We start from the raw sequence: 19,821 nt of genomic DNA, 5'->3' as shown, positions 1-19,821 counted from the left end.
CCAGGTTTATAATTTTAAAAGACTAATTGATCAGTAAAAAACCCTTTTGTAATTATGTTAGCATAACTGAAAACTGCTGATTAACCTTTTCACGCGTGAGTTTTAAATATTCCTTACCGACCCCCCAGCGTGAGTTTTTTTGCACATGACTTCGGTTCTCTGCAGCATTTGAACTCACGCCAGCCTTTGAACAGTCACCTTGCTAGGTAAGGAACACTACATGCATTGCATTGCAAGCTTCTCTCGTTCACTCGAATTCTAAGAGCTACAAAAGTTGGTTGATTTATTACTGTAGCTAGCTAGAAAACGTCAGCTAACCGCTAGCAAACGTCAGCTGCCTGCTAGCTAACAAATCGTGACCAGTTATTCAATGCAGTGAAAATGAATAAACTATATAAAATGCATACAACGGGGAACGTAACTTCTAGAAAGTTTTTGCAATGGTTTTGATCGGTAGTAGTCGCTAATATAATTCGTTTTTGTGCATTAGTGTTGGCTGTCTGTTGGTACGTAACTAACACTTCTTGTCCCGATTTGAATGCTTTCTACCTGGTTAATATCATGGTATGGTCTTGAAACAATTACAATCAGGAAATAAAGTTATAAACACTGTTTGAGCTAAATGTGAGTAAATAATAGCGCGGTTTTACCAGCCATTGTTACGTTACTTGTAGCTAGGTATGCTAATGGTGCGTTCTAAACATGACGTTCTAATCACACCGGTGTGATCGTACGCTCCAGGGACCACTCTAGATTGATCACACTGGTGTGATCGTACGCGCCAAAGGGTTAAAGAAGCAATAAAACTGACCTTTAGACTAGTTGAGTATCTGGAGCATCAGCAACTGTGGGTTCAATTACAGGCTCAAAATTGCCAGAAATAAAGAACTTTCTTCTGAAACTGCCAAGAAACTGAAGACTAATCCATGCAAAAAACTGTCAAGAAACTGAAGGTGTTGTACAATGCAGTATACTACTCCCTTCAATGAACAGCGCAAACTGTCTCTAACCAGAATAGAAAAAGGAGTAGGAGGCCCCTGTGCACAACTGAGCAAGAGGACAAATACATCAGTGTCTTGTTTGAGAAACAGATGCCTCATAGGACTGGCAGCTTCATTAAATAGTACCCGCAAAACACCAGTGTCAACATCAACAGTGAAGAGGTGATTCCGGGATGCTGGCCATCTAGGCGGAGTTGTTAAGAAAAAGCCATATCTCAAACTGGTCAATAAAAAGAAAGAATTAAGATGGGCAAAAGAACAGAGACACTGGACAGAGGAAGATTGGAAAAAAAGTGTTATGGACAGATGTAAGTGTGAGGTGTTCGGGTCACATAGAAGAACATTAATGAGATGCAGACCAAATGAAAAGATGCCGGAGGAGTGCCTAGAACCATTTGTCAAGCATGGTGGAGGCAATGTGATCATCTGGGGGTGCTTTGGTGGGGGTAAAATGGGAGATTTGTACAGGGTAAAAGGGATCTTGAAGAAAGAAGGCTGTTAGTGTATTTTGCAAAGCCATGCCATACCCTGTGGACAGCACTTGATTGGAGCCAATTTCCTCCTACAACAGGACAGTGACCCAAAGCATAGCTCTAAACTATGCAAGAACTAGTAGGGAAGAAGCAGTCAGCTGGTATTCTGTCTATAATGGAGTGGCCAGCACAGTCACCAGATCTCAACCCTATTCAGCTGTTGTGGGAGCAGCTGGACCATATGATACGTAAGAAGTGCCCATCAAATTTCTGGGATGTGCTTCAGGAAGCATGGGGTGAAATCCCTTCAGATTACTTTAACATTTTGACAACTAGAATGCCAAAGGTCTGCAAGGACATAATTGCTGCAAATGCAGGATTCTTTGATGAAAGCAAAGTTTGAAGGACACAATATTTATTTCAATTAAAAAGCATTATTACTAAGAACGTCAAGACTATGTTACTCTATTACCAATATAAACTCATTTCATGTACGTTTTCAGGGAAAACAAGGACATTAGTGACCCCAAACATTCGAACGGTAGTGTACATCCAGGGGATGTTCATGTGCATGAGCGGATGATTGTTAGAACGTCCGTAAGATGTCAGCCTCATCCTCTCATCACCCAAACACATCAAGACAGGAGGGTGAGAGAGGAGAACAGAAGGGGAGAAGGGAGGAAGGGGAGGTGAGGGCAGGCAGGGGAGAGGAAGGCAATGGGATGAGGAGCACTTGCTAACTGGCTCATTTAGTTGTCAACTGAACCATGGCGTTGTCACTTTAGAAGATGTGTTCTACAGAAGATCTATGTCTCCAAGGCCAGAGTTTCCCTACATCTACAGAGACCTTGAACAGAACCCTTACACTCTCTTTTTGACTTAGCAAATAATAATGAGAAACAATACTAGGTGTTGGAGCGCAACACCTAGTATTTTCTTCAGATATTTTTACACAACAACTGATCAATTAGAAACCTCACTGCTCCTGCATAAAATCGAACACATACCAGCTCCCTCGTAGTTCCTCGGGCCCCAGAGTTTGAAGATGGGTCGTAACGTCACAAGCAAAGATAAGCACAGATTTATCTGATGTCTTCTTTAAGTAATAAGAAGTAACATCATTCAAAGCTGCCTTTATCCATACTTCTAGAGACCTCCTGTTGGTACGTTGGGGACTGAGAGAGTCCAGCAGCAAAAAACACATACCATATACTGTACAGTAGACACACACAAACACACACATACTGTTCATACATACACAGCTACAGTACATGGTTCAATAGGTAGAAAGGCATCATAAATGGTATGTGTTAACTGGGGTAAAACTGGTCGTTTTTTATCCCCTTAAATACTTAAGCTGGGTTTGGTTCAGTCGTACCACCGGGACAGTCCCGGAAGTGCAAACACCACAGTACCAGTGTGCTGGGTGAACTAAACCAAGCAGACGTTATGTATTTAAGAGGAAACGTTGTTTTGACCCAGACTAGTAGGTTAGGAAAAGCACGACAGTATGGGACAGCTTAAGGCACAACACGATGGAATAAAAAAGCACTTTACTTGTCAGACCAACTGCAACGAAAATCATCAAGAGATTTTCTTTTATTTCCACTTGGCTAAGATCATCTTATAGCTTGGAAATAGTAATCTTTTTACCCAACAGCTCATCTTTTGAGTGGCAGTTTTGGGTCAGGGGTCACTGAAAGTGCCACTATGGTAAATGTTAGCTGAGTGCATGAGTGGAAGATGAACAAGATGTTCTTTCTGGTTGATAGACCTTGCAAATTTACTGTGTGTGAATTTGGGTCTAGAAATCTATTTTAATAAGATGAGATAAACTCCTTTGCAACTGACCCAACATCGCTACACCACCCTAGATGGTTGACAGTATACAAAACAAACATCACACCATCCACCACACACAGTGACAGGGGCTAGAGATCAGAAGTTACAGTAGAGGTTAAAGACCACACACAGGGCGAAGTGAGGCACATAAAACACTCAAGGTAAAAGTTGCCCCTCACCACAGATCTAGGATCAGATGACTTCACCACCAATCCTACTGTAACTGTTAGGAGGGTGCGGAACGATCTGACCGTGTATCAGTGATTACGAGTAACCTTTACCTCCTCCACAAACAAAAGCCATTCCTACCATGGTGGCTCTGGGAGCGGACCGGCCAATGCTTTTCACCTAGAAGACAGAAGGGTGCAATAACAATAAGTATGGATTCTATGTATGAAACCTCATACCATATCAAACCAAGAGAGACCCAGGAGCGACCCTGGAGAGACCCAGGAGAGACCCAGGGTGAGACCCAGGGAGGGACCCATGAGAGACCCAGGGTGAGACCCAGGAAGGGACCCAGGAGAGACACAGGAGAGACCCAGGGAGAGACAATCAAACACATTGTTATGGGAACATTCAATCTCATCAGTACAATGTTATTGTGAAATTAATGCAGAGAATTTGATCAGCCCTTTGTGAAGTAGGGCTAACAATATTTAGTTGACATGGTTATCCAGAGAGACTTGTTATGTGAGAGACTTGTCTGTGCTTATCTTATTGACTTTTTTGTGCATGATTGTGTTTACTTTATTGCAAAAATGTGCTTAGCCTTGGCATTGTGGATAAAAGCAATGAGAAATGACTACCAGTTTGGCAAAAAATGAACACTTGTGCTCATTAGGTTATGATGGATATCAACTGGGACCCAGTTTATTCAAGTGTTTTGCAATCCAGAAAACCTGTAAAGGCTCAACAAACAGCATCTAGTGATAAACCAGAATGTGGGTCATGCAGAAACAATTTCTAGATAGATACTGATAAAATAAAATAAAAACTATAGACTGTAAACCAAACAGAACAGTAGCATGGAACTTCTTATACATTTGATATCCAACACATAAGAACCTGGATTGGTTGCACCCTCTTAGAGATCACACCCACTGCTCAAGTTACATGCATGAATCTCAATACCTTTGTGTATGTACAAATGTAGTTTAATAAAGCTGTTTAAAAAGGTAAAAGGTGGTTAATATTGAAGGTCATGTGAGATTAAAAAAATGAAATGAGGGGCAAAATAAAGGTTATATACATTCAAAGAGATGAAAGGAGGGGCAGAATGAAGTTTATATGAGATTAAAGAGATTAAAGGAGGGGTAAAATGAAGGTTATATGAGAAAAAAGAGATGAAAGGAGGGGAAGAATGAAGGTTATATGAGATAAAAAGAGATGAAAGGGGAAAAATGAAGGTTATATGAGATAAAAAGAGATGAAAGGGGAAGAATGAAGGTTATATGAGATTAAAGAGATGAAAGGGGCAGAATGAAGGTTATATGAGACAAGGGATGAAAGAAGAGGAGGAATGAAGGCTGGATGAAGACGTAAGAGTACAGCTTCAATACGTCAGCAGTAGAAAGGAGAAGAGATATGGAAGAAAGGTGTAGAACTCAGCTGTGTTCTGCACACCGTGTAACCAGTCGGGCTCTCACACACGCATGAACACACAAAAACACAGACACACGCACGCATAAACACACAGAAACACACAGACATAAACACACACACGCATTAACACACAAAAACACAGACACAAACACACACACGCATAAACACACAGAAACACACAGACACAAACACGCATAAACACACAGAAACACACAGACACTAACACACACACGCATGAACACACACAAACACACACACACACACACACACACACACAGGCACACACAAAAACGTAGCCATGCTCCAGCCATGCAGCACGTTGATCCATCATTATGGATTAACCATCGGCTCCTCATGCTGTATCCTGCATGCTGCCTGTGTCCCACCTCCTACACAGAAACCCATACAGATGCAGGGTTACTGAACGACATGAGTGAGAACCCAACCTTGACCTAGACCCGGCACAAGTCAGCTGATGTGTTTGTGTGCATGTGTGTGTTGAGGTAGGATGATGAACACATGTTGAGGTATGAAGACGAACATGCACTGAGGAAGAAAGATGAACATGTACTGAGGTAGAAAAAGGAACATGTACTGATGTAGAAAGATGAACATGTACTGAGGTAGACAGATGAACATGTACTGAGGTAGAAAGATGAACATATGTTGAGGTTGCCGTCTGGCTCACATAAAATAAAACTATGAAATTCTGACGCTAGTATGACCCTTTTTTGTTTTGAAAAGACCCCAAATATTTCAGGCCGTTTGATTGGTTGGGATGGAACTGGCATTATGCCTCCCAGATATCCAATGGCTGTTTGTCTGGTTGAGAGGACCCGCTTCAGACCATCGTAAAAGCCAATCAGGGATACATGTCATTAAAAAAAAAACGAACACCCGCATGATCCATTGGGCTGAGTGATGCTTTGGGAAAGAAATGATAAAACATATTATTTTGAAATGCTCATTAAAGAAACTTTAAAAGAATCAATTTAACAGATGCTCTTGTCCAGAGATACTCCCAGTTAGTGCATACACTTTCTGTTTTTGCCAACTTGGGAACTGTACTGACCACCTGGCATTTCAAGCGCCACGCTGCACCGACTGAGCTACATGAGAAAGTATGAAAATGCACAGTACATCCTCATTACTGTGGAATAAGTAATAAATAAGAGTGTCTTCTAAATTACTTAAATGAATACATTCGACTTGGGAATTGGGAACCATTTGGGGTGCAGTTGACAAAGCACATGTACTTCCTTATATAGTTACCCCGTCAGTAATACTGAAGACAGCTCCAACCATGGAGACATTCTATTCAATACTTAATGAATTGCATTGATTATTACGTCTATTTGCGGCTAACATCCATCTGATGACAGTTTGACAAAACGACGCACCCTCCGGCTACACTTTCTAAGCATCTACTGCGTCCTTGGTTTCAGATATATCTGTTACACGCCAATGGTCATTGCCTTCATTCTTGGCACGTGTAGTATTTTTTGTCAGTCTCGTTGGTTTTTGTCCACGTACACTTCGGTACGCACTAAGTCTGAAGCTACAGCGCAGCAAACACTGCGGTGTAGACTATTGTGACTAAAGCAACAGAGACGACACTGACCTCGAGGAGTGTCTCGATTGGACAGCCCTCTGCCTAGCTTGTCTGCCATCAGCGAGAGCCAATGTTTGCTGAGATTTTCATTTAGATTTGTGTTCAAGGTAAATACCTCTACAAAGGCTCTGGCGAGTCTCGGACCGCTACTTCGGCCTCCACAGCTACATCGCTATCAGTCTGATGAAATCAATGAGCTGGAGTTAGCCTGCCTGGAGGTAATTTCAGGAACAAATGTGAGGCGTTCGCAAAACGCAGACAGATAAAGCAAGATTGCAGAGCTAGATTCACAAAACTAGAACAGCACTAAAACACTTCCCAACTTCCCCTTAGCTGCCTCTCTTCCCCTCTGCAGTACCTCTCTTCCTCTGTTCCTCTCTTCCTAACCTCCTCAGGTTTTAAATGAGTGGATCAAAAATAACTACATTCATATCTCTCACTATTGTCTTTAATTTATCTTGTACCTGCCTCTTTCCTCCCTCTCTCTTTCATTCTGCAGTCTTTAAAGTTGAGTCAGTTTGTTCTGTGACAACAGTGAATAGTCATTTGGCATTTCCATTACAAATAGAATCAATTGGCACGGTGATAATTCTCTCTGTCTCTCTGTCTGTACCTGTGGTATAACAGGACGTAGACTGGTGCCGAGTGTGATATCATGTACTGTATGTGTGAGCGAATGTGTTTCTGTTCCCCTGCTGGGCGTGTTGGGCTGTTATCTCTCCCTGTGATTTCTCATTACATTACATAACAAATCTGCCTGATAGCTAGCATCATTCCACCACCAGCCATGTCGGATGATTACATTCTAAATATCATCCTATGTCTCGGATGAAACTGCCACGAATGTGGGCGAGTTAGTAAAACTCATATATCACACCTGGATTTTTTGGTCTCCTGTGGCACTGGCAAAATAATGCATCAGACAAATATTTATGAGCAGCAATAGAAACTGGTGGATTTGGAAGGGCTTGAAGGTTTCAGTGAAAGTGATTAAGAAAATGATTTAGCTGCTAAGGGCTCCCATAAAGAATAAATACAAGCCACTGATCCATGCTGTGCAGCAAATGCAAATCATACAAAGATACAGTAGATTTACCAAGGTTTAGAAGTGTAATGTTAAATATGTATGTTTGATTGATACAGTGGTTTTGGTACAGGCTTGATTGTGTTAATGATTAACAGCAGCAAAAAACTAACGTGTTAGGGTTTACTATTCTGCTTTAAAACAAGCTTTCTTCATTACCATTCCTTCTCAGCACATTCCCCCCTGCACACAGAGAACAGGGGGGAGCCAGAGAGAGGCAGGGAACTAATATACAGGGATGGGGAGACAGAGAGGGAGACAGAGATTCAATAAAAATGTGAGAGGGCAAAGTTTTATTTCAGTGCTTCACATAGTCTGTTGGGTAATTAAAGTGAAAAATGCTGTTTTAATTCCTGGAATTATATCGTTCTGTCGACAAGCTTATTACAGAGATGCCCTGCTGCAGGAGAGAAGGAGGGAGAGAGGATGGAGATAGGAGGGAGGAAAGGGGAGAGTGAGAGACGGGGGAGAGAGGGAGACAGGAAGGAGAGAGCAGATAGACCTGAAGACAGAGGAGAGAGAGCGACAGCAACAGAGACTGGAAAGAAAATAAAGGCAGAGACAAAAGGAGAGCGAAAGAGAGAGAAGAGACATTGAAGCCCACAGACAATGTCAAATGGCAAGACTATATTATAATGCTCTCTCAAGCATAAATCTGTGGGAAGACTCTCTGTGGTCAGTTGAATTCCATCTCGGGGGTTTGACCTCTGACCTGCTGAGACAGCCATATCTGTACAGTTTGCCTTCTTCCTCTAACCAGCCCCGCAAGAGTAATTATGCAACATTTGACATCTCCCCGGAAAAAAAACATCTCGCACTCTCATTCTCTGCGTGTGAGAACTGTGATGTGTTAGGGACGAAGATCTTCTCAAACCATGGCAGAAAGCCACCCACTTCTGAGGAACATTACCATTTCAAGTCACGCTTGACATGCTTTACATATTAATGTAATGGATTCAGATTCAGACCCTTGTAGTTTCCTAAATTATATCATACCATGGCCATTATAGTTGTGTGATTTTATATCAGTTTCTATTTCTATTGGTTTTTAGATTTTAAAATTCAATTAAGTTTAAAATGTATAATAACATTTCAATTTAGCTTTCGTTTCGGTTATAGGTTTAGGGTTTTAATAAGGTAATAGGCCAGGTCACAGCATTGATTGAAATTATAAACTCATGTTAGTATGCCCCTGTAACCACCCAATCCAATGCTTATTTTACTTTGACAGTACTTATAAAGGTCAAATAACTTTGAATGGATTCAACAAGGTGTCAGAAATATCCCACAAGGATGCTGGTCCGCATTCAAACCCAATGGATCACACAGCCCTTTTATCCTCAACCCTAAAGATGCTCTAATAGTTTGAAGTCATTTGCACCAAGATTAGTCAGAGCATGCAATTGTTTTACCACTCCTTAATTGTCTAGTGTTGTTAATTGTCTAGTGTTGTTGATTGTCTTGTGTTGGTAATTGTCTAGCGTTGTTGATTGTCTAATATTGTTGATTGTCTTGCGTTAGTGATTGCTTGTCTAATTTTAGAAGTGGAGCCAGGTGTGGTTGTCAATTGTAACATTATGCCCAGTTGTTCATTGAGCCATCATATATTCTCTAGTGGGGAAACAGCCCCCCCCCCCATTTGTCTGGGTTTTTTAGGTTTTACTATCTTTTCAGGGACATCATGTTCCCACATGTAAACATAGATGTGGATCTCACATACACTTGTTTTTATATCCTTATGATTTCAAATGTTTTCTAACCCCTAACCCTGAACCTGTCAGGGCCTGACTGTGGGGATGCCCTCCAGGCATCTCTATGTTTTGTTGGTCCCCAATTAGAAGCAGCTGCCCTGTGTTGTCTCTAATTGGGGATCCTATTTAAGTTGCCATTTTCACCCTTCTGTTGTGGATCATTGTTTGTGCTTTATGTGTTTTGGTTGCTACTGGGCCTCTTGCTAGTACATTAATAAAAGAAGGATTATCTTTAACCGCTCTGTGCCTCGGGTCCTGCATACCAACCATGACAGAACCTAACCTTGATCCTTACCCTTAATATAATCTCTAATGCCTAAAACAAAATTAAACTGTATGTTCTACCCTAAACCTTACCGCAAACCCGAAAATAACCTTGTCGACACTGGCTAAAAAATCTGTTAACCAAATTTGTTGTTGTGGGGACTAGGACAACATACACATATACAGACAATTTACACAAAGTGGTATGTTACTCATATATTTCCATATACAATCTGACTACAATGAGATGGAGCCCCAGTCTCTTGTCAATACACAGAGAAAAATCCAAACTGAGAAACAATCAGACCCAGCCTCAGGGGAATACGTAACATATTATATGAAAATCTGTTACAGAAAAATGAATATGATGTTACGTTAGAGTACCTTACAATGTGCTACTAAAATGTATACTATCTTACAAATTTGCAAAAACTTACACATTAAGTTTAAGGTTATAGTTAAGGTGAGGTATCACGGTGTTGGGGTTGATGTTAGGGTTAAGGTTTGGGTTAAGGTGAGAAATCACAGTACTGGGGTTGATGTTAGGGTTAAGGTTTGGGTTAAGGTGTGAAATCACAGTACTGGGGTTGATGTTAGGGTTAAGGTTTGGGTTAAGGTGAGAAATCACAGTACTGGGGTTGATGTTAGGGTTAAGGTTTGGGTTAATGTGAGAAATCACTGTACTGGGGTGGATGTTAGGGTTAAGGTTTGGGTTAAGGTTAGATCTTGCAATATTAAGGTTAGGCTTCTCCATAAAACTTGCAACCATCGGATTGCTTTTTGCGGTTATTTCCCCTCGTCTACCATCCCAAATAAAATATTTCCACAATAAACAGTGAACTTTCAGTGAGCTAGGGATGAAAGACAAAAGAGCTAGTTTGACTAATCAAAATGTAAAACTCATCCTATATGTTTTCATGAAACCAAATTGTTTGATGCTTTAACCCACTGTTTAATAACACGAAACAATTCAATTATGGGGAGTATTGACAAGAACACCACAAAAAATATCTTGTTTCCTACCAGCCTGACTGCAGCTGTCCCCCTTCCCAGATTCAGCTGCTATAACGTTATTCACATGTTTATCCTGATGCCGATGAATGCCAATAGGGTTTAAAAAGTGCCTTGTTGTAACCACATGAGAAGTTAAATCCAAGTACGAATAAAAAAAAGTGTTTACCGTGCAAACCAGTAGAATGGATCAATTAAACTGCGTACACTGAAGAGTAGCCAATATCTCAAAATCGTAGACAGTGAACGATATCCACCAAAATTCCATCCTCAGCACGTGGGAGAACGTGCCTGTACCACACCTGGCAGACGACTGGGGAACTGTGTGCTACGGAGACAGAAATGGTTGTCATGGCGAGAGAAGGCTGTCACACGAGAGACTGCCAATGGATTTGGATTTGATTATTTTAACCTGGAGTCGTTGACTAAATGGGGTCAGCCCTAGTTTCCACTCTCTTCTGTGCATTGGGGAGAAAAACATCTAATCTTCCGAATCCTCCAGGACTCCCACTGGTGTGGTCCCCCATTTGTTTTACTTTGCTCATTGACAAATGTTTTAAAGTTCAAGAAGGTGACGTGAGCACAAAATTACAAATAACGACGAGTAGAGCGTTCGCATGTCAAGAGCCTTGCCCTCTCTACACATCACCTAACATTTAAAAGCTTTAAGCGTACCTGCCAAATTGCACTTAGTGTTTTAGTAGAGGCGAATTAAAATAATGACTGAGGGTATTTAATCTGCCTCTGCACCTCTCGATATGCCACTTACCCTGGTAAATCTAGTCATCTGACTGTCCGCCAGTTATTCTCCAGTAAAAGAGGAGGCTCAAGGAGAGAGCTCAGTGCTCCTTTCGGTGGCCCCTTAATTGATGCTGGCAGTGGCAGTCATGATGACTCAGAGTAATAAGTTAATGAAGTCATTGAGTATCAGCATGCAGCCCAGGGCTATGGACTTCCTGCCCAGAACAGTGGCATTCAAAGTGTTACAACTTTATTAACATTTCAGAAGAGTGCCACAAGCTGTGGTGCCAGGTTTGATCAGTGCACAGTTTAGCATCAGGGAGTGGTGTTGGTGAAGGGGCTGGTGAAGTCATTGGTTCAGAAGATGAACTTTATGAGGAGCACATCATGAGTGAATCTTAATGTTGCGCTGTGAGTCACCATCTGTTTACCCAAAGGGGAGTATACACACACACACACACTGCAGGGGAACTGAGTGATAATGTTATCCTGATGTTCTATTACCATCAGTGGAGGGATGAACTCTAATTAAAGCATCTTAATCAATACCATGTTTGCCTCCTTCAGCCTGTGTTGGTGATTCACTGCAAAGCATCTCTCGGGCTGACAGACTAAATTAACCCTATCAACCTGTAAACCTTGAGCTAAGCACACTACCAGAATGCATTACTCACTTTATTAAGATACAATAGATATAAAAAATCTACTCACCCCTGTTAAAATGCTAGGGTCTTGTGATGTAAAAGAATGAGATAAAGATAAATCATGTCAGAACTTTTCCCACCTTTAATGTGATGCATAACGTGAACAGTTCGATTGAAAAACAAACTGAAATCATTTTAGAGGGAGAAATTAAAAATTAAAACTCAAAATAAACTGGTTGCATAAGTGTGCACACCTATAAACTAATACTTTGTTGAAGCACCTTTTGATTTTATTTCAGCACTCAGTCTTTTTAGGTAGGAGTCTATTAGCATGGCACATCTTGACGTGGCAATATTTGCCCACTCTTCTTTGCGAAAGCACTCCAAATCTGTCAGATTGCGAGGACATCTCCTGTGCACAGCCCTCTTCAGATCACCCCACAGATGTTCAATTGGATTCAGGTCTGGGCTCTGGCTGGGCCATTCCAAAACGTTAATCTTCTTCTGGTGAAGCCATACTTCTGTGGATTTGGATGTGTGCTTTATATCTTTGTCGTGCTGAAATGTGAACTCTCTTCACCTTCAGCTCTCTAATGAATGCCTGAAGGTTTTGTGGCAAAATTGCCTGGTATTTGGAACTGTTCATAATTCCCTCCACCCTGCCTAAGGCCCCAGTTCCAGCTGAAGGAAAACAACCCCAAAGCATGATGCTGCCACCACTATGCTTCACTGTGGGTATGGTGTTCTTTGGGTGATGTGCAGTGTTGTTTTTGCGCCAAACATACCTTTTGGAATTATGGCCAAAAAGGTCAACCTTGGTTTCATAAGACCATAACACATTTTCCCACATGCTTTTGGGGGACTTGATGTTTGTTTTTGCAAACTTCAGCTGGGCTTGGATGTTTTTCTTTGTAAGAAAAGTCTTCTGTCTTGCCACCCTACCCCATAGCCCATTCATATGAAGAATATGGGAGATTGTTGTCACATGTAGTTCCTTTAATGTTGCTGCAGGCCTCTTGGAAGCCCAGTTTTCTTCTCATCTTTTCAGCAATGTCTCTGTTGTGCCATTTTTTCTCCACTTGATGATGACTGTCTTCACTGTGTTCCATGGTATATCTAATGCTTTGTAAATTATTTTGTACCCTTCTCCTGACTGATATCTTTCAACAGTGAGATCCCTCTGATGCTTTGGAAGCTCTCTGTGGACCATGGCTTTTGCTCTGAGATGGAACTAAGAAAATGTCAGGAAAGAAAACAAACGTGACAGAAGAAAATGCTGCCAATTTTTCTGTAATGAGTAATTTAACACAATTATAACGAACACATTTGTTTTAGAGTATAGCTATCGTTTTATATTTCTCACATGTATTTAGAACTGTTGTAGAAAATTTGCTTATTTGTTAAAAAAACACTATAGAACACAAAGATACATTAATTGTTCCATCCAAATTTCTTCTATAAGATTTCTTCTTTACAACTCACAAGATATTGATTTCATTTTGGGCAACACTGGAAATTATTCTTGAATATTTATACAACCCCAAAGAAGATTCCAAAAAAGTTGGGACGCTGCGTAAAATCCAAATAAAAAACAAATGCAATGATGTGCATATAATTTATCCTTGTATTTTATTGAAAATAGTACAAAGACAACATATCAAATGTTGAAACTGATAAATTATTAGTTATTGTTTTTGGAAAAATACATGCCCATTTTGAATTTGATGCCAGCAACATCTTTCAAAAAAGTTGGTACAGGGCATGTTTACCACTGTCTTGCATCACCTCATCTTTTAACAACACTCTGTAAGTGTTTGGGAAGTGAGGAGACCAGTTGCTGTAGTTTTGAAAGTAAAATGTATTCCCATTTTTGCTTGATAAAGAATTTAAGCCGCTCAATAGTGCGGGCCTGCTTTGTTATATTTTTTGTTATATGTTTCATAAAGTGCCAAATGTTTTCAATGGGTGACAGGTCTGGACTGCAGGCAGTTTAGCACCCAGTATCTTACTACCAAGCCATGCTTTTGTAATATGTGCAGAATATGATTTGGTATTGTCTTGCTGAAATAAGCAAGGCCTCTCCTGAAAGAGACGTTGTCTGGATGGCAGCATATGTTGCTCCAAAACCTGTATATATTGTTCTGCATTTATGTGCAAGATGTGCAAGTCACTCATGCCATGTGCACTAACGCACCCCCATACCATCAGGCATGCTGGCTTTTGAACTGTTTGCTGAGAAGAAGCTGGATGGTCCCTCTCCCCTTTAGTCCGGAGGACGCAGCGTCTATGATTCCCAAAAATAATTTAATTTCAATTTTGATTCATCAGACCACAAGACAGTTTTCCGCCTTGCCTCAGTCCATCTTAAATGAGCTAGAAAAGGCAACTGTGTTTCTGAATCTTGTTTATACCGTATATGCTTTCTTCTTTGCATGGTAGTTTCAACTTGAATTTGTGGATGTAGCGAGATACTGTGTTCACAGACAATGGTTTTTGGAAGTTTTCCTGAGCCAATGCAGTGATGTCCACTACAGAATTGTGTCTGTTTTTAATGCAGTGTCGCCTGAGGGCCCGAAGATCAGGACCATCCAATATTGGTTTTCGGCCATGTCCCTTGAGATTTCTCCTCATTCTCTGAATCTTTAAATGATATTATGTACCGTAGATTATGAGATCCCCAAACTCTTTTCAATTTTACATTGAGAAACATTATTCTTAAATTGTTGCACTATTTGCCTGTGCAGTCTTATGTCATGCAATAAAATGCAAATTAATTACTTAAAAATCAGTGTGATTTTCTGGATTTTCTGTTTTAGATTCCGTCACTCACAGTTGAAGAGTACATATGATAAAAATGACCTGTTACAGGTTCCCCAGTGGAGCAGTGGGTAGTGCATCTGGCTTTGTAAGTGGAAAAACCTTCAAAATCGGCAGTGTATCAAATACTTGTTCTCCCCACTGTCTCTTTGGGGTTAAAATAATATGAAGCATTTTTCTTTCCATACAGATGTCCCAGAGAGATCACACAAACATTGTATCAGCCAGAGTCATCATGTGAACAGCTTCACATATTTACATTGGTAACAATCGGGCAGAATCATGGTTGGGCTCCCCTCGGTCTGCATAATGATAGATTTAAAGGCACCAGTGGCCCTGTAACTGTCTGCATTTCAACCAAACATCTTAAACTTTTTTAAGCGAAAGTGTATTCTATTAGCTTTCTGAAATATGATATTCTGCTGACGCAAATAAAATATCTGATACTACCTCATGGAATATATCGTTTGTCAAGAAATGTTACAATGTAACATTTGATCCGTGTCTCTGATGTCATGATTTTCTTAGTGAGAAATCTCCACATTCTGCAGTCTTCCAGATACACAAAGCCAGTCAGATCTGTCGATACATGAAATACAATGTCTCTGTGCGCGTATAGAATGACTATGTACAGTAGAACGCCCCTCCCCTCCTCACTGCACCCTCCATCCCTCTCCCCGTTTCTCTCTCTGACAGGGCGTCATATTTCACATCAGCATACGTTCAGTCAAATGAAGGGGAGGCAGTTTGATGGATGGAGGGCTCCAGAGATGAAGCATGTCCCCTGTGATTGCTTCCATAGCCATTACTCACGTAGCCTGGTGATTACAGGGACGACAGTCCAAATGGCACCCTATTCCCTTGGCCCGTAGCAGGCTGGTAGAAAGTAGTGGACTATTTAGGGAGAAGGGCACCAGTTGGGCTGCATCTAAGACGGAGAGCTGACTGTGGGGGCTGACGGCCATGCCCCGCCTCCTGTATGAGGGAACAGTCTCCACGGAGAGAGACTCTACAGCAGCAGTTCACCAGTAATCTTTGATTGCCAGTCTAAATCAATGGGGAGCTATAATGGATTATGTGAAAAGCTATCAATCACCTTGTTTGGAGGGGGAGGCGTGGAGGGAACTATGCAGAGCGACATTGAGAGGTGTTCCTCAAAGACGATGTACCGCAGCCATGAACGAAAGGGATGTTTAAAGTACAGAGGAAATGTGTTTGTATTGCCTGCTTGTACAAACCAGAATCGAGACTAGCAACCTTTTACTCTTTAAATAACTGGATGATAGAAACAGCTGCGTTTCTCCTGCTGTACTGAGGCATTATTTTCCACATTCCATTGACAGTTGAACCTTGACCAAGCTTGATATTTTACACAGTGTAGCTTACAGTAGCAAAACAACAATTTCTCATTCAAAAGGTTAAGTTGCACCCCACACATTCCAACCACCATTTAAACAGTCTAAGCGTTAAGAGATAAAAAGCATTTTGTGACTTGACAATATCCACATTACATTATGCAACAATATATGCGGCAGGGCAGCTTTCAAGTGCCCATTTGAAAAATCTAGCAACTTCCAAATGAGACCACATACAGTATCTGTTGATACTGCGCCAGCATATGATACACCATGGACAGCAAATGTCTCGTAACCTTGGGATGGAATAGCGACAGTAATTCTGCAGTGTGCAAAATTAATAATTACAGTCATGTAACAATCTAAGAAAACACCTGACCAAACATTTTAATAGTAGGCTGATCAACAAGCTCTTTAGCTATTAGATTTCGGGCCATGGGATTGGCTGGATCAGGTTCATATTGGTTTAAGAATAGTTACTTGTGATGGCTTATGTTGCAGGCCGGAGTGTGCACTGCAAGGAAAGGACTTCACACTACTACTTGGACTGTATGGTCTTATCAGACCCATTCAAACTGCATGGTCAAATTCAATTAGAACAAATTAGACAACATTAGCTATGCCCTATTAAATTATTAGTGGAATGTCACTTCAAAGAACGGTTATGTAAGAACTGTGATTCTTCTTTTTTTTCATTACAATTATATCTTTATCCATGCAAACACATCTGGCCAAACTTAAATGTGGGTGAACACTCTCCATACAGTGCATGTGGGAAACGTAATGTAAATGTGACGTGAACGTAATCAGATGTTCACAATGCAGAATATAGCACGACCAGCCTCAGGTGTGCAATGACTGACACTTACCAACCCTAATGAGAGACGCTACGGAACTAAAGCTAAACATGACCTTGGTTTGTCTGCCCCCAAATGTAAACCTCTTCATGGAAGCTCTTTGAGAGGATCCTGATTTAATGGTAATAACAGTTACCTACCACTGCAGAATGTCAGAATTATCATGGACTTTTGAGATCATCTTTTCAGCAATGAATACAGTAGCTCTGTCGCGTCACGTCACTGATGTTCCATGGTGACATTGGCAAACCCACCCGGGGCCTCAGAAAACAACTCCTGCTAGCAGGCTAATGAGCTAGCTAACAGGCTAGCAGTCAATGAGCCTAAAGCACTCTAGACATCATCCCTGAGATACACTTTCAATTTTTGTGAATACATTTCCCAGGGGGCATAGCGGCAGCTGCATGACTGATTCCTCCCAGTTTAATTTAATGCTCTCATGCCTCCCTGAATTGCTCTATCTGCCAGATAAAAAACAGTGTGGCTGTGGACGCACTAAAGCTCAATCTTCAGATGGAGCCAGTTTTATTTTCTCCTTCTCACGTCCCATGAGCTGACAAAGCAACCATGCTCCATGAGACAGCAGGACAAGATGTACACATCCAGCTGTTAATGAGAAAGTATGAGAAGGGACTTAAGATTTTTCAATTACTAACCACATATTTCTTTCTGCAGGGGATAACTTTGGAGCAGTATTGCAAGCATTAACGTTAATCATGAAAAACTCAACATATCAGATATATAATAGTAATTCCAATGTGTTAATGTATGCCATCTGTGCATACCAATTCAAATGGCAAAACCCACCTCTGCAGGGAGGGTTGCATACTTCACACTAGTCCAGCCCTTGACTGCCCTATCTTTGTCTTTCAGCATAAGAAGGCTGAAGCCAAGAATCACAGTCTTCTAAACGTCTTCTTAACGCCAGGAAAATATAAAGCTAAAGGCTGTAGGGAAATATCACAGTCAGTGACTCACCTATGGAACGGAGATCAGGCAGTACCTGACTATTTCCCTAATTGTGGTTAAAATCAGATGACTTCAGCCCTAATCTTATCCATAACCGTCTAAACAGCTTAGAAAAAAAGACCGCTCTCTGAATCAGCGTTCAAGGCGGCTACGAGCCATCTTGCTCGCCATGACATCTCTGTGAGAGAGTACTAGGTCAGGGCGGATCACGGCGATGTGTCTGATGTGATATCCATAGGGCTTCTCCGGGTTGGCTTGGTGAACTGCCACTTTCAGGTGACAGATCAATGGCTGCGTCCGTGAAATTAGAAATGTAGCAGAGGAACAGCATGGCTAGGCAACCGGCCAGCCGGCACATTTAACCCGGGGCTACTTTGTGTTGGGTTCCACACCGCGTGAAGCAGAGCTCGGTTGAAAATGAAACAGACAAGCAGTACCTTTAATAGCCTTACTCATCTCCTCCCACACTTCTAACCTCCTCCTCCTCTCCTCGTGTTCTCTCCTCTCCGGCTAAAGCATGCATGGTCAGGACATTGTCAATTAACGCTGACCTGAGATGATTGTGCACCATACAGCCAGTCACAAGTCGTTTAGGCCAACAAGAGTCACATAACGTCACAATATCTCACGTCAGAGACATGGTTCTGCTGGCTCCAAAGCATGGGTGTGGTTTATTGTTAATTAGAGGCAACTATAGACCAAGAAGGTAACTTCCTTTAGATTGTGGACGGAGTAGATTTTTGTGTTTACATAGATGGAATAGGAGATGTACACCTACAGTTCCACTGCAGTGATGTTAGCCTTTAAGGTTCATTGCTTCAGGCTTTCTGACTGATCTCTCCACTGAGGGCTTCACTCCCAGAGCCATGCTGTTAGCACACAGATAATCTGGAAAACCGCAGAGAACCAGGGGAGTGTCCATCACACAGAATGTGAAACACACACAACACACAGGCACACAAACATTTGTTTTACTATCTTGGTAGGGATCCCCCAAACAAAACGTCATTCAAAATCCTAGTTTGCATAACCCCTAAAGCTGTGAAATTTAATAGGTATGTTGGTTTATTCAGGTATATTGGTTTATTCCTTTAATTGTTTTAACAACCATTTAATCCTGCAATAGGCTGGTTCAACAGATCCTCTTGAATTGAATACGATACTTTTCTGTAACAGTACACAGTTTCCCATTAGACAATAGACAAAGACAAAGTTGCAATACCCATTCAAACTGACTTAACATCAACTTTCCATGTGTTTTTCTATGTTTGATTGAATGTGATAATGGAAGACCTATTCTATTTCAAAGCCACTGATGCAGAAATGGTATAATGTATTCGAAATCCGAAACAAACTAGTTTATCAAACCTATAAACATAGGTTTAATTATTATTATAAAAAAGCTGTCAGAATAAGTAATAATCAAATGCATTTTAAAGAAAGAGAAGAGAATCAATTGTTTGGCAGTCACTGTCATCAAGCATTAAAAATGTGATAATAGGTTATCAAGTATAATCATTTACAGTGACCATGGAACGAACAAGACCAGAAGTCCGGTTCGATGGTCTTTTTTTGAGTTTTGCTAAAAGAATGTAACACATACTGGTGAAAAAACTAAGGGACAAAGAAAAGCTTTAAAACAATGAAGCTGTCACAGACCCAGTCAGCATTCCCCAGGGACAAGGCTTTGGACGTGACCATCAACAGACCTTGGATAGAACCATAAAGCCAATCACTAGAAACAACATATAGAACCAAGGAACGTGAGGAAGAAAAAGAGAGGTTAGACTAACAG

General features: G+C 41.1%; 1 protein-coding gene across 8 annotated transcripts in view; it reads right to left on the bottom strand.

The window, feature by feature from the left end:
- LOC105023017 (protein shisa-6) overlaps positions 1-19,821 on the bottom strand; it is a 63,712-nt gene that overhangs the window by 14,745 nt on the left and 29,146 nt on the right. For 5 of the 8 annotated variants that reach the window (XM_010891867.4, XM_010891868.4, XM_020046204.3 and 2 more), the window contains exon 5: positions 3,626-3,664. The exons of the other annotated variants lie outside the window; for them this stretch is intronic. In XM_010891867.4, coding sequence (XP_010890169.3) covers positions 3,626-3,664 — 39 coding nt within the window. The remainder of the gene's footprint in view (positions 1-3,625; positions 3,665-19,821) is intronic. 8 annotated transcript variants of the gene reach the window in all.

This window comes from Esox lucius, chromosome 5 (genome assembly GCF_011004845.1).
Source record: "Esox lucius isolate fEsoLuc1 chromosome 5, fEsoLuc1.pri, whole genome shotgun sequence".
Lineage (NCBI taxonomy): Eukaryota > Metazoa > Chordata > Actinopteri > Esociformes > Esocidae > Esox > Esox lucius.
This window is presented reverse-complemented; position numbering and strand designations above follow the sequence as displayed.